Here is a 14,673-nt window from a genome sequence, read left to right on the forward strand (position 1 = left end):
CAGCAGAGCAGAGCCCAGGGCTGTATTCAGCACAGCTCCGCTCTTCCCTTCACCTGGCTGGGACATTTAAAAGTTAACAAAAAAAAAAAAAAAAAAAAGAGTTCATGGAGAGGAAGACAGAAAACACAAACCAGTCCTGGATTAGAGGAAGGAACAGCACCTTTTATTTAAGATTTACAGAAAAAGTTAGCACGTTTCCACTTGGAGATATTCCTAAATTAACAAAGTCTGTTTGAGGAAATAAACACTGAGTACATATTTTGAAGGGAAATATAAATGTTAACGACACACAGGAGTTCCGTTTCCTGGTTGGGGTCTGAGATCCACATACAGAACACAGACCTTACAATGTCACAGTCCATGGCACAGGTTGCACAAGATTCAGACCTTGATCCCACCACAGCCCTTCCCCACGCCCGGACGGACCACTAGCCACAGTCGGGAAGGATCCGACGGCGCTCCACTCAGCAAACCACCCGCAAGAAGAGCCAGGCGCGCAGCGGCACAGCGCGCCTACTCCAGCGGGAGCTCCACCTCCACGTGCACAGGCGACACCTTTTGTGGGAGGGACACATTCACCTGTGCGGTCCCAACACAGTCCCAGAGCTCAGTCTAGGGCATCTACGAACTATTCCATATCCAATAGGATGCATTTGGAAAAAGAAAAGTGCAGTGACTCAAAGGACACAGACTGTCAAGAACTTCCCGGTGCTTCCCGCATCACCAAGGCCACGCTGGCGGCACTGATTCCCGAGTAGCTTAGTTCCTGACTTTGCAAGTTTTCTTGGGTTTGAAAACACTGCCTCCTCTCTACTCAGTGTGTGAGATACCAAGGTGCCTATTTGCCTTAGGAAGTACATTCCTTCAGGGGCAGTGGACGCAGTCTCCTTGACACACCCCAGGGACTTTTCCGGAAGATATTACCGAACATGAAATAACCTAGTGAATGCATCCCAGCCAACTGCTAGAGACAACACAGCCGTCAGGGTGACTTACGTGACCTGCACAGGGCCCACCTGCTGTGACCACAGAGCAGCCCCTACTCTGCAGGGTGGTGCCACATACAATGACAAAACAAACCCCCTCACAGGTTGAATACTACATCAGTTTTGAAATACAATTACAGACCTTGAACAGTAAATATTTCTATAAAGCAACATTATTTCATGTTTAGGTTATGCTTCTGCAAAGGAAGGAGTGGTAACTAGAAGTACTTTCACACAGTGTTTGGATTTACAATTGACCAGAATCCTGTGCTCGGCAGATTTGACAAGCTGAAAATCCAACAACTCATCTCAGGTCTTCCATGTTGACATCACAGTGAAATACCAGAGTAATGAAAATAACTTTCAAATAAGTCATTCATCTAAAGTATAATTCATAATGTAATTCTTATTAAAATGACCCTTCTAGGTAGCACAGACTAGACCCTTCCTACTGCCCCTGCACTCTAGGGTTAGGCTGGGTGTGAGTCATCACAAACACAAGCGATCTCCCTTCTCAGGACAGGCCTGTGCTTCACGTCATTTTCTAATCTGTGTGGCCAGGCAGCCCGCAAGCCAAGGGCGGCGAGAACAGAGCGACAGGCCGTGCCCTTGCCAAAGGTAAAAGGAGCTCCAAAAGGCCCTGCCGACCCAACCCCGTCCCGGCGTGTCCTCAGCAGCGGCTACCCCGGAGGGAGTGGCTGGGGCCAGGCTGGGCACGGCTGGCTGGCTGCATCTGCAGGGGACTTGGAAAGGACGACACCGCTGCCTGCTTCCGCCAGCACACTGACCGGCACACACCCTCTGGCCAGGCCAGAATCCCTGCCTCCCTTGAAAACACAGTGTGCCTGGCTGATGAGCATACCCCAAACACGTCGCCAGAGTTCACGCAGACAGCCCAGCACCACAGGGAAAACCACAAACGTGGGTCTAGCACGCGGCCTGCAGCGACAGGGTGCGGCCTGGCGGAAGCCCCTTCACCCCTGCAGTGTAAGGGAGAGGAGCACCACACCCGCAATCTCCCACCTCCTAAGGAACTCAACGTTCCGTCACTGGCAGCTAAGTCGGTGGTAATTTCTAACATTCCAGTGAAACAATACAAGCAGGGCCTAAGTGGGGGGTCAAAATAAATTTCACTGACCAAGTCTTAAAAATATAAAGAAGTTAGTGTACTTCCTTGCACAAACTTTAGAAGCTAGCGAGAAGCCAGCGACTGCTTAGCGCGCTTTCAGAGGCGCTTTCTCTCACGAGACAGTGGTATCTGTTCCTCCAGCACAAACGGAATTCAGATTTACAACCTAAAACACCAACAGCAGCCATCGCGATTGCTCCTCCTGGTCACCGGGTTCAGAACTGAGAAGACGAGGGTTTTTAAAAAGCATCAGGTGCTGACAGTCAAAGGGTGCTCACCTGGTCAAAAGTTCACTTGGACAGAATAATCTTTTAAGTAAATTAACAATGTTAAGAGGGCTGCACATGTTTGAGAAGTGTAGAACATTACAAATCAAGTGAAAAAATGAGGCCATCTTGCTCTGAGTCCCACGGCTCTCATTTTCCATCTGCGCTGCCTGGTGGAGGGAGGCCTGTGGGTGGGGGCGTCACAGAACACACCCCCTAGGAGCTGCTCTTCCCCCTCAGGAAGGTCCAGGGGACCCACGGGCGCTCCACTCACACCGGGACCAGCACCAGCCCACAGCCTGGCCCCCGCTCACAGACTCCGGGCGACAGCCTTCACAAGGGCATTTGTGAATCTCTAACGTCAGACACATACATGGGCACATTTTCTGTTTTTAGAACTAGATGCTAAATTTACCATCTGAGTTCAGAACATTTCATGACAGACTCGTGGCAGGCCCTGGACTCACATACCACCAGGCAAGCCCCTGGTCCAGCCACTCCCACACACTTCTGGGCACACATCTTGGCCAAGAGGCAGTGGGAGTAAGAACCTTGCTCCTGAGTTTAGATCTCACGCTCGGTTTTCTACTCCTCTCCTCTGATATACTCAGGGGTAACATCCCCAACCCTGGGACCGGCTGAAGTCTCCCTCAGCTTCTACATAGAGCAGCTCAACAGAAACCCGGGCCTCACACACACCTGCGGCGAGGGTCTCATGGACACCGAGGCCCCGCATCCCGGGGCAGAAGAGACGAGTCTCCAGGCTCCATGCATCCCACACAGCTACCCTCTGCCTATGGCTTCCTGCTCGTCAGAGTCTGCTTAGGTTTCTTGCTGGTTTTCAGGAACATGCTCTTAAAAGAATGAGCCATTTCAGGCTGAGAGGCACGGTATAGCGTGACACACAAAGGTGAGAACGGAGTCCTCGTGACTGAGAACACTTCACCCCTGCAGGCGAGGCAGAAACCCACCATCTGAGAGGCCGTCTCAGGGGCCCGCAAACACTGCGGCCTCACTGCTGACGTGTGCGCTCACCTGGGACGCTCTCTATTACACTGCACAACCACTACAATCTCAGCTGTCACAGATGCAGACAAGTTTCGCCTCTGAACACCTCAAGGCTTTTTTGTTTCATTTTGTTTTACTAGACAGCCACAAGCAGGGTACAGGAAAGACGGCTGGAAGCCAGTCAAACGAGATCATTAAAATGATTCGATGTATGACAAAGCAAAACTCATCTCAACAACGGAGTCCCAAAGTCTCAAGGCTAAACAGGCATAATTGCTACTTTAACATTTATAGAAATGAAAGAATTCCATGTTCAATCAGTAGCATAATGAATTTTCATGTATTGACAGACAACACCACTGCTCCCTGCTGAGTCCCCCGGGAGAGCCCTGCCCACTGCCTGCTCAGCAGAGCCTGCATGGAGCTGGGCACCCGGAGCACACCGCCTGCCTCTGCCCACCGGCCACCTTCCCCATGCTCCCAGGGAAACGAGGCCCTTGCCACAGTCTCATCTGTTCTCCTCCACGCCCTGTGTATACTGTGCAGCCGTGGTTCCTCCACAGACGGCGAGCACCCACCCCCTGGCTGATGCACCATACACTGGTTAGCAGCTAGCCACCCACAAATCATGCTGCGATTTCAAATGAAACCCCTTACTTCTCACAAAAAGCCTTCCAGGCTCGTCTCTGCTTGGAGTGATCCCTTCTTGAACCACAGCCATTTTTTTACCACTTTTGTTCATACTTCCAGAAGTAGTGATTTTTTTTTTTTTTTTGAGAATTTAGGATTTATTCAAGCTTTTCATGTCCTTTGGGAACAGTACAGTGTGGACTGCTCTTGGGCCACCCTGGAGCCACATACCCTTACATCTGAGCAGACCCAGGAGAGCAACCCTCCCCCCGCCCTCAGCCACACAGTCTAGCGCCCTCTGGTGTCACTCCAACAAAGCGTGCTCCACCATGTCTGCGATTATTGTACCCTACATGCACAATGCAGTTCATAGGGTCACTTTTCATGCCAAAGCAAAACTTACACTTTTGGATAAAACTGAGTGGCAGGGTTGTATTGTTTTACTGTATGGCTGTCACCGTCATGACAGCGAGCCACTGAGCTCCTGCAAGGCTCCAGGCACCTGGGTGCTACATGCGCAGTACTTCACGTCTAGCACAAAGCACCTCGGGGACATTCCTTACAGGGCAAATGCATCCGGGGTGTCTGCTGAGAAGAAACCGAGTGCTATCCCCGTGCTGCTGCGGGAGGCTGAAGGGCACACACATGGGGCTTTTTCCTCACCATGCAAACATGCGGGCACCCTGGGTACAGCCCCCGGCCAGTCACCCAAGATTAAGACATTCAAACGTGATGGTCGATGTTCTACAAAAGCAACTGAAGAAGTGACTGGCGTCAATAACCCCATTATGGTGCCCCCTAGGGATCAGTCAAGAGTTATGGTTCACAATGATACTGCAAATGATACTTTTTCCTAAAAATTTACTCTATCTAGTGTCATAGGAAAAATGCTTAGTAAAAAAGGACAGAATCAAAACTCTTCCTGCCTTTCATGTTGGAAATTAGTTTAATATCTACAGTATTGAATACATTTCATTGGCAATGAGAATAATTGACAAGAACTCCTTAATGTGTGCTGTCTTGTTTCTGAAGGTACAGATGCTGACATTTTTTCAATAAAAATTCCGTACATTATGAACTAGAGGAGAAAAACGACCTGGAGCAGGACCACCCTTCAATGCGGAGTCACCGTCGCGGCTCTGGGACTGGGACGGCCCCTGATTGAAGGGCCTCCTTTTCAACTGCAAATCTGCATTGATCATTGGCATATGAATGTGTTTCTACCATGAAATGAATGTGATTGATTAAATGGCCTTGATTAAGTATCTTACCTTGGTCTTAAAATTTGTTATCTGTTTTCTTCATTGTATGTGTTTATTAATACCAGTAAAAACAGATTATCACACATCTTCCATAAAATGATTGTGATAGAAATGTCACTTAGTGTGTACGATGATACACCACCTGCAGCAGACATCTTGGAATATTACATCATTTTAAGTGCAGTACAGGGCAGCTGAGTTCAAATCCAACTTGACTGATGTGGGCTCCCATAAAAGCTGTTACCAGTGAAGGCGAAAAAAATAAGAATTTGCTCTACTAAGGGAATAAGAAATGAAGTTACAAAACACTTAAATCACATTAATTCCTTCACAGGCCTTCATCATGCAAGTGTGGAATTTTAATCTAGTCTCTGCATTGGAGTGATGTAGTAGCATGTATTATAATTATTTCATATATAAATTTTATCACATACACATTTTTCAAAAAGAATTTAAACCACAACATGACCTAAAGTGTCTTGAGTAAAAACTCTAGGAAAATCCCTTATCTCAATCAAGTGCAATGAAAGGAAGGAAATAAAAACATGCAGTGCGTGTGGCCCCAGTGAGGAACCAGTCTGGCCCCTAACCGCCACCCCCAGGGCCACCTGACTCACTCCAGAGCCAGGCCTGGTGGTCTGCAGGTCTGAGTAACACTACACCTTGCTGTACACACTGCAACATCACAGAACAACCTATGAATTCACCTGAAGTGTATTTAAATTCTGTCAAAGTGAACTCTAATGAAGATTTACATAAACCACAAAGTGGCCTAATGGAGGGGGCCTAGGAATATAAATGTTTTTATAAAGGGAACATGAACATATACTACCGGATCTAGGCATCACCTTCAAAATGCAGAAACGTCTATGCATTTCATGTATTTAAGATATAATATAAATGGCTTTAATAATTGGTCAACTCTTAAGCGCTGAAGAATTAAAAATCAATTAAGTCTAGTAATTATAAAATGCTCATCCAAGCCTCCCAGGCTCAGAGCACTGTTTAACCCAGACACTGAGCTCTCCTGACCATCAGCTCGTCTAGCTCGTCCTGGTGGCCTCCCCTGGTCATGCAAGCCCTGGTCTTTCATACACAAGTCACAGTCAGAAACAGACAAGACTTCAGTAGCCTCAGAGTTTTACTTTCTTTTGTAACTGACAATAGTGTCAATGTATCAAGTGGATAAATGAACCAAAACACCATGCAAGAAACTCATCAAAAATCTAAGTAAAACTGCCGGCTTAAGCATAAGGGTCTACAGAACCAAAACTTCTTTGTTTCTAATATTATTTGGAATTGCAGACCACCTCCCAGTACTTTTCTAGGATACTAACCTGAATTTAAACAAAGAAGAAAGGGAAAAGGAGAAGGAACTTGTGTAAAACCTGCCTTTCCACGTTTCGTGTTCTGGTGGGCTCCCAGAAGCTCCCTGAGTGCTGCGTTTCCTTGAGTGTGTCCAGAGGTGAATGCTCCCTTACTACGGGTATCAAACTGGAGGCCCAGGCCCAGTGTGGGAGCAGCTCCTGACCACGGCTGAGCTGGGTCACTACAGAAACCTGCTCAGGAGAGGCCCAGACTGACGCCACCACTAGGAAGCACAACAGCGAGCCACACCTTCTAGCCCAGGAACGTCCACCCTTCCTCACACAGGAGGACACAGGAAGCCACCCCGGCCCTCCTAGAGCCCAGGGTAGAGAGCAGCACTCCGGCCCAGAAGGAGGAAGGGGCCTAACCAGCCCTGTCTCACTTCCCTGCTCCAAAAAACCCAAGGTTATCACCACCTCATGAAAAATAGAATCACTGGGAACTTAAATAATAAGAAATTAACACTTGGATGGAAAAGCTTCATGCAGGCAGTCACTAAAATCAGGAAGCCAAAACTACCTCTGGACAAAAAAGTGTCCTGTCTGTATTTTGTGGCAGTGTTCTGTTTTGTTTTTGGCAGTGGCAAAGACTTGATCTGCTGATGGCGCCTGCTTGTCATGCAGTGATGGCAGGTGATGGCCACACACAGCTCTCACGTTGCTACCACATACTGCGCAAGCCCAGAAACATGAGCTGTAGTACAATGGTGGTTCTAATTCACCTCAACAGAGAATGCCAGAATGTAAAGGGCCAAAAACATGGATCCAAAGCCATGGGATGCCTGGTCTGGAAGCAGCAGGAATCAGGTGTGGCCTGTGAGCCACCCTCCATCCCACCCAGCGCTGAGTGCAACAGGACCAGCATGTGACTAACTCAAGCTGGCCCTCGTGTGGGAAAGACAGTGTGAGGGCTATGCAGGGCACATTTTTAAGACAGATCTCAAGAACAAGCAAACTGCATCGACTGAAGTATATACATACATTTACACATACACTGTGTATCTGTATATTTGAAATGCTCAAATAAACTAAAATAGCGCACTGGTTTTTTTCCACTTCATGAATTTTATAGGTCAGAGGACCTCAAAGTCTCCTACATCTATGGAGAATACCAAGGGTATGCTTATCAGATCTGACCTTTACTCACACCACAACGTGGTTTACTCCATGGCCTCCATGGGAATGCCATGATTATCATCATTAGTATTGTTTTACCTCATTCTCAGTTAAGGATGCAGAAGGAGATGAACTTTTGCTAAACCCAAGAGCTGAAGACGCTGCCGCAGAGGCTCGATTTCGCTTCTTCAGTGGTTTGCATGCATCAGACAGATTTTTCGTTGCTGTAAATAACAAAAAAAAATGGTTATAAAGTTTGAAGTCTTACACCCTTGGTTTCTTTACTGATTTAAAAATACTCCTCAAATAAGTGAAGCTACAACACGAACCTTCCAGGCCCCTTTGCTGTACACTAAGGAGGGCTTCACACTTTTAATCATGGAAAAACCTGAATGTAGACAGAGCAGACAAACTGTACAGTGATTTCTATGTCCTCACTGTTTGGCCCCCAGATCCATCATCTGGGGCCAGTGTTGTTCCACGCACATTTGGTTCCACACTGTTCTGCCAGACTGATTATTCTGAAGCAAATCCCAGATCAATAATTTCATAAACAAGAAACCTGGTCCATCTGAGGGGCCTTCAGAAGGTACACACCATGAAAACATTATGTATTGATTTCAATGTTTTGCCCCAAAATGCATTTATCTTGCAACCCAATTTTTCTCAAAATTTTTGAAGTATACCCATATTTCTTTTTGTTTGTTATTTATTTATTTATTTATTTATTTATTTAAATTTTTGACAGGCAGAGTGGACAGTGAGAGAGAGAGAGACAGAGAGAAAGGTCTTCCTTTTGCTGTTGGTTCCCCCTCCAATGGCCGCTGCAGCCGGCGCATCTCGCTGATCTGAAGGCAGGAGCCGGGTGCTTCCCCCTGGTCTCCCATGGGGTGCAGGACCCAAGCACGTGGGCCATCCTCCACTGCACTCCTGGGCCACAGCAGAGAGCTGGCCTAGAAGAGGGGCAACCCGGACAGAATCCGGCACCCTGACTGGGACTAGAACCTGGTGTGCTGGCGCCGCAATATTGAGCCGCAGCACCGGCCAGTACACCCGTATTTCTAAAACAAAGTTTTGAATATGACCACAATTCCTCTTCCATGCTTGCACATAACAATCCCTTTACATCATCAAACATTCAGTCAGCACTGAAATGTTCTGTTGCTCACAGCTGGTTCTTTAAGACCAGTGCAGCACCTCACACGGCAGGAAAACAGCTCCTGCGGCCTTCGCGACCTCTCCTGCCCAGGGCTTCACTCCCTTTCTAGGAAGGGCTGACGCAGCAGATTCTTCAACAAACCACGAGACAGGTATTTCGCAGAGATAATGCAGGACGAGGTGCATGGAGCCCTCACCCCTCTCACTGCTCTGGCAGCGATTTTCCATGGACATTTCAAGCTAATTCAGAACCACAGAGGAGGCACATGGGGTCCACATATTGAGGACCAAGGGATTTAAGGGGCAAACTGGCCCACCGTGTAAAATGAAACAATAAAGCCAAGTGAAAAACCAGTAGGAGAGTCACTTGAATAAAATTCAACTAAATTCTTAAAACACCTTACACATTAATTTCCTTCTTCAACTGCATGAAACCCCTCCTCCTTTTTCTCGAGATTCAACTTTAACTGTCCACTGCTCCTGAGTGCTTCCACATGGACGCGCCCATCCTCACGCTGCATCAGCCCCTGGGAGCTCCCGGGGGGGCCGTCCACCCTGCCCAGCACAACCCGCGCCACATTACCTGCCTGGCTCTTGAGCGAGGAGGTCGTCTCTGTGGCCTTGTACGAGCCTGTTCTGGTTGTTTTGTCAGTGAGCACGTCCCTCTGTTAAGGAGAGAGAAGGAGAGAAAGCCACCTCCTAATATCAATGAACACAGGTTGCTGCCGACTCACTCGACACAAGCTTCTCCCTTGGTCACCTGACAGCTGCGCACCTCAGACCGTGTGCACCTGTGTGCCTCTACTCCAGTGTCTGTCAGCTCATACAGTGTGTTCTACATAATCCCTCTGCTTTCTGCTGAATCCAAAGCTGAGGATAAAGTAAATAAATTGCTTCTCTAATGCTTGCTGCTCGAGAGGCTGCCTAATCAAACGTGAAGGTCAGTGAAGCGACAGCGGAAACGCCCGTCTCCACGCACTGGGGTGGTGCTGCCTGCTGGTCAGTCCTGTCGTTCAAGGAGGCAGGGTCCCTCCTCACCCACCTACCTGACACCAGGGAAGGTCAGGGGTGCTCACAAAGACTGGGCAAGAGAACGGATGCAGAGTGGGCACTGTAGCACAGTGGGTTAAGACATCACTCGCAACGACAACAGCCCATACTGGAGTGCTGGCTACTCCACTTCCAATCCAGTTCCATACTAACACATCTGGGGAGCAGCAGATGGTGGCTCCAGTACACGAACCCCTGCCACTCCTATGAGAGACCTGGCTGGAATTCCTGGCTCTTGGTATTGGCCTGGCCCAGCACTGACTGTGGTAGCTATTTGGGGAATAAATCAGTGGATGAGAAATCTTTCTCTCTCTCCCCCTCTCCCTCCCCATCACTGTTTTAAATCGGGAAAAAGAAAAAGAAAAACAGATAATGGCCCTTGGAAAGTCAGCCACATCTCGGCCATACTCAGAACACACAGGAGTTACATGCAGTGTGGCCTGGCTGATAAAAATCAGACTAGAGGAAACACCAGAGCTTTTTATAGATGCTATTTCCAGAGCTATTAGTTAATAAAACATTTCTACTTAGCTACTTAATGTAAATTTTGGTATTTTGGATGTCCAGGGTCACACATGTTTTCGGTAGATCATTTACACAAATATTTCAAAGCAACTAATTTCAGTATGACTGCCAGTAAAGAGCTGTTTAATAACTGGTGGCCAGAGAATATAGTACGTGTGTGCTTCCTGGTAACCACAAACTCACAGCTCAAGGTGAACTCCACCGAGCCGGAGTGTAAACAACTCCACCAGACAGCAGGTGCCCAGAAGAATGTTGACAGGAAAAATGGGGCAAGGCCTGCCTGCTCCCCTAACCTGTGAGTGACTTCTACAGTGACAGATAGATGACACAGTGCCCACAAACCTACACTTCAGTAACACAGGATTCATTTTCCATTCTCCAAGACAAGATAGGACCAACACTTAATTGAGGTAAGTTAGTATCGAGCTTTATCAGTCATAAATACATAACTACTGTGTGCAATTACTGCACACATATAAATTCAAACAAAGTACAAAGCCTACTTCACCCCTCCGTTCTCAAGACCACTGGAGTGACTGCTGCCAGGAAGGGCTCAAGTCCGCACTTGCACGGCCACGGTGTGCTGGACACAACCGTCCACTCTTTCTCTGGATTTATGGACCTTGGTCAGTACACTCCCCTCCCGACACCAGCCAAACCCTGTCCCTTGACAGAAGCTGGCATCCAAGGCCCTGGAGAGCCACTATGGAGAGTGGGGCTTGTGTGTCCATCCTGCCCCTTGCCCGTTGCTCCACACAGGCCTACACTCCCACTGCTTAAAGAGTAACAAGAAATACCAGCAAAATGGTAATTTTTTTATCTGAAAGGCAGTAAAGGGGGAGGAGGAAGGATGGAGGGAGAGAGGGAGAAAGGGAAAGAGAGAGAGAGAGGTCTTTCATCCGCTGGTTCATTCCCCAAATGGCTGTTAACAGCTGAACCAGGACAAAGCCAGGAGCTTCCTCCAGGTCTCCCACGTGGGTGCAGGGACCAAGCACTTGGGCCATCCTCCACTGCCTTCCCAGGCCATTAGCAGGGAGCTGGATGGGAAGTGGAGCAGCCGGGACTCGGAACACTGTCCGTACAGGATGCAGGCACCGCAGGTGGAGGCTTAAGCCTCTACGACATAGCTCTGGCCCCCAGTTCATAACTTTATTATTGAAATATAACATACATGGACCTCTAATAGATTTTTATTTTCATGTCAATTCATTATTCACACATCAACTAATAAGCTCCACAGAAAAAGTCATTTTTGACAGTTTGTCCAATCCAAAACTCGTGCATCACTCAAGGTGTGCGGATGTTTGTTTTCTGGAACCATCAGGCACAGCAGTTCTGCTGCACGAGTGCTTATACTCTTCAGCAACCTCGCAACAGGCCTGTGAGAAAAACAGGCTTCCTGCTGCGCACTGCTGCCCACACCCTGCCTGCACCTCACCGGCTCGGCCAGCGCAAAGTGGGATTACCTCTGCTGCCCACACCCTGCCTGCACCTCACCGGCTCGGCCAGCGCAAAGTGGGATTACCTCTGCTGCCCACACCCTGCCTGCACCTCACCGGCTCGGCCAGCGCAAAGTGGGATTACCTTCCGCAGACCGGGCTTGTCCGTCCTGAGTCTCTTCCTGGGTGCATCCTCCACGTCCACTTCTTCTGGAGGGTCCGGGGTCCTCTTTGTGTGGGTTCGTTTTTTCCCATTTAAGGTACCTAGGAATGGGGGATGGGGAAACGTCCATGAAACACACACCACAAGCTGCCCAGGACGTCCAGTGTACAGACAACCTAGGTCAAATCTCTTCACAGTGAGAAACTGGGGACTGAAAGTATTAATCCTAACCTAGGAATTATGATATCCATATTTGCTACCATTTTAATGTCCTGTAGCCTTATATTTGAATATAACCCTGTATTTTAAATAATCTTTTTAGCATTAACAGCCCAGTGGAACCTAAGTTGAATTTTTAAAAATACACAGCATATTACTTTTTTATACATTTCCTTAAAGAATCATTTTACAATAACACTACATTCGTATCTTCAGATTAAGGGTTTTTCTACTGCTCAGTGCCTGTGCCAGGCACAGATGTTCCCACCAACATCAACTAACCCAAGACCAAAGGTGCCCAAACAGTATTGACCTGCAGTGATACGATGTAGGAGTGCAGCTTCTAGAGAGAGTCCATTTGAACACATCAGTGTTTATTTTACATACAAATCCAGCATTTTCATTTGCACAGTTGTTCCCCAGAGGCTCAGTGTACTGACAGACTATTCATCACACCTTGAGGGACAGCTGTCATCACCAAACCTGCTGCCTGCTGGGACGGAGCAGTGCTCAGCTCCACAGTGCCAGTGAGGCCTGAGGGAGGAGGTGCAGACACAGGCACAGGGCGCCCCCTCAGCTCTAGGCCTCGGGTTTCCACTTGAGGCCCTCACAAGCTCTGCCCCAGCCACACCTGTGGCTGGCCATCAATGTAGCATCAGGAAGGGGCCAGCAAAGTGGCGGACAGCAGGCTCTGCTCAGTCACTGGACAAACACGAGCCCCAGTGGCACAGCCTGAACCTCAGAGCTGCCAGGCTCTCCTCCATCAGTCTCCCTCCATGCTAGCAGTGCCTGTCAGCAGCATGTCCCCCTGGTGCCCGGACTTCCCACAGTGTCTTTTACACAAGTGCATCCTAAGGACTCCTTCTACAGAGTGACGCAGCAGTCATTTCTAGGATATCTGTCTGAATTTCCAGTGCTGAGACAAGGGGATATGACACATCTTTGTTATCAACATCAGGTCACCTCAAAGTCAGAGCTCAAGAGTACCCAGGAGCCGGCACGCACCTGACACACACCGGCAGAGTACCCAGGAGCCGGCACGCACCTGACACACACCGGCAGAGTACCCAGGAGCCGGCACGCACCTGACACACACCGGCAGAGTACCCAGGAGCCGGCATGCACCTGACACACACTGGGAGAAAAACTTGTCCACGAGTCCTCCTATCAAGTATTTAGGAACAGCCAGACAGCTAATGTGAGACACACAACCAGGCTCACACCTTCCAGCTTCAGGAAAACCCAGCTCATCTTTAAATAAGCCATCATCTCTACAGTAAGTGTATGATGAAGGATAAATTCTTGACTTTAAAAGAAAACATATATAAACAAGAGACAAATATACAATTCCTAAATATCCTTGCCATTCTATAGTACTTGCAATGAATACAAAGAAAAATTCAAGATTAATAACAATGAGATAGCTGATATGGAAAACTAGAAAGCCCTAAATCACGACAAGAACATCTGTGAAGAAAACAGAAAGGTGACAGGGTGCACGTGTGGTGACAGCCTTCCCCACATGGTGCCGTGCCAGGGTGTGAGCTGGCTCACGTGGGAGGCCCAGCTGCTTCTGGGCTTGGCCTCCACTTAGGTGTGTCTTCAAGCACTGCGCGTCTGGCCTCTCCAAACTCAATGCACTGACGCGGTACCCAGTCCATCACTCACCGGTACATCAAGAATATCAGCGTTCTGGGGTAGGCACTGGGCACAGCAGTCAGACACTGCTTGGGATGCCTGGATCCCATGTCAGGGTGCCTGGTTCCAGTTCCAGCTCTGCCTCACATCCAGCTTCCTGCACACTGGTACTTGTGTCCCTGCCACTCACGTGGGAGACCCAGCCTGAGTTCTAGGTACCTGGCTTTGGTTGGCCCAGCCCTGGCTGTGTGGACATTTGCAGAGTAAGCCAGAGGACAGATCTATCCCTGTCTCTGCCTTTCCAATACAATGAAAATATTCTTAAAAAAAAAAAAAGTTCTCCACGGAAAGTTTACATCCCAAGCATGCAGATCACAAATCCGACCAGTCACACCTCTTCTCAAATTTCACAGCATGAAGTCTCCCTCATCTTACTACAGCCCAAAGCAAAGTCATACTTTTTGTTTTTTTAAAGTAAACATCTAGGAAGAAGCAAAGAATACCCAAAGTCAAGGTGACTCCAGTCACCCGCCTCACCCTGCAAGTTCTCAAGCAGACACTACCACCTGCAGAGAGGGGCAGGTCCTCCATGAGGCCAGGCGGGCTGCTCCTGCTCCCCACTGGGGCACAGACTCCACACCTCTAAGACTCAGACCACAGACTGCCTCACTCCGTCCTTCTTCCTCACTCACACAACCCCGCGGGGGCAGAAGACAA

General features: G+C 48.5%; 1 protein-coding gene across 3 annotated transcripts in view; it reads right to left on the reverse strand.

Annotated features, from left to right (window-relative positions):
• Window positions 1-14,673, reverse strand: part of NSD2 (nuclear receptor binding SET domain protein 2) — a 99,138-nt gene that overhangs the window by 26,886 nt on the left and 57,579 nt on the right. For 2 of the 3 annotated variants that reach the window (XM_062212723.1, XM_062212725.1), the window contains exons 7-9: window positions 12,082-12,200; window positions 9,506-9,587; window positions 7,864-7,988 (exon numbers count right to left, since the gene is read on the reverse strand). In XM_062212723.1, coding sequence (XP_062068707.1) covers window positions 7,864-7,988; window positions 9,506-9,587; window positions 12,082-12,200 — 326 coding nt within the window. Of the gene's footprint in view, window positions 1-4,946; window positions 5,519-7,863; window positions 7,989-9,505; window positions 9,588-12,081; window positions 12,201-14,673 lie in introns of those variants that run through there. The other variant, XM_062212726.1, reaches the window with a different exon arrangement.

Source organism: Lepus europaeus, chromosome 16 (assembly GCF_033115175.1).
Source record: "Lepus europaeus isolate LE1 chromosome 16, mLepTim1.pri, whole genome shotgun sequence".
Taxonomy (NCBI): domain Eukaryota; kingdom Metazoa; phylum Chordata; class Mammalia; order Lagomorpha; family Leporidae; genus Lepus; species Lepus europaeus.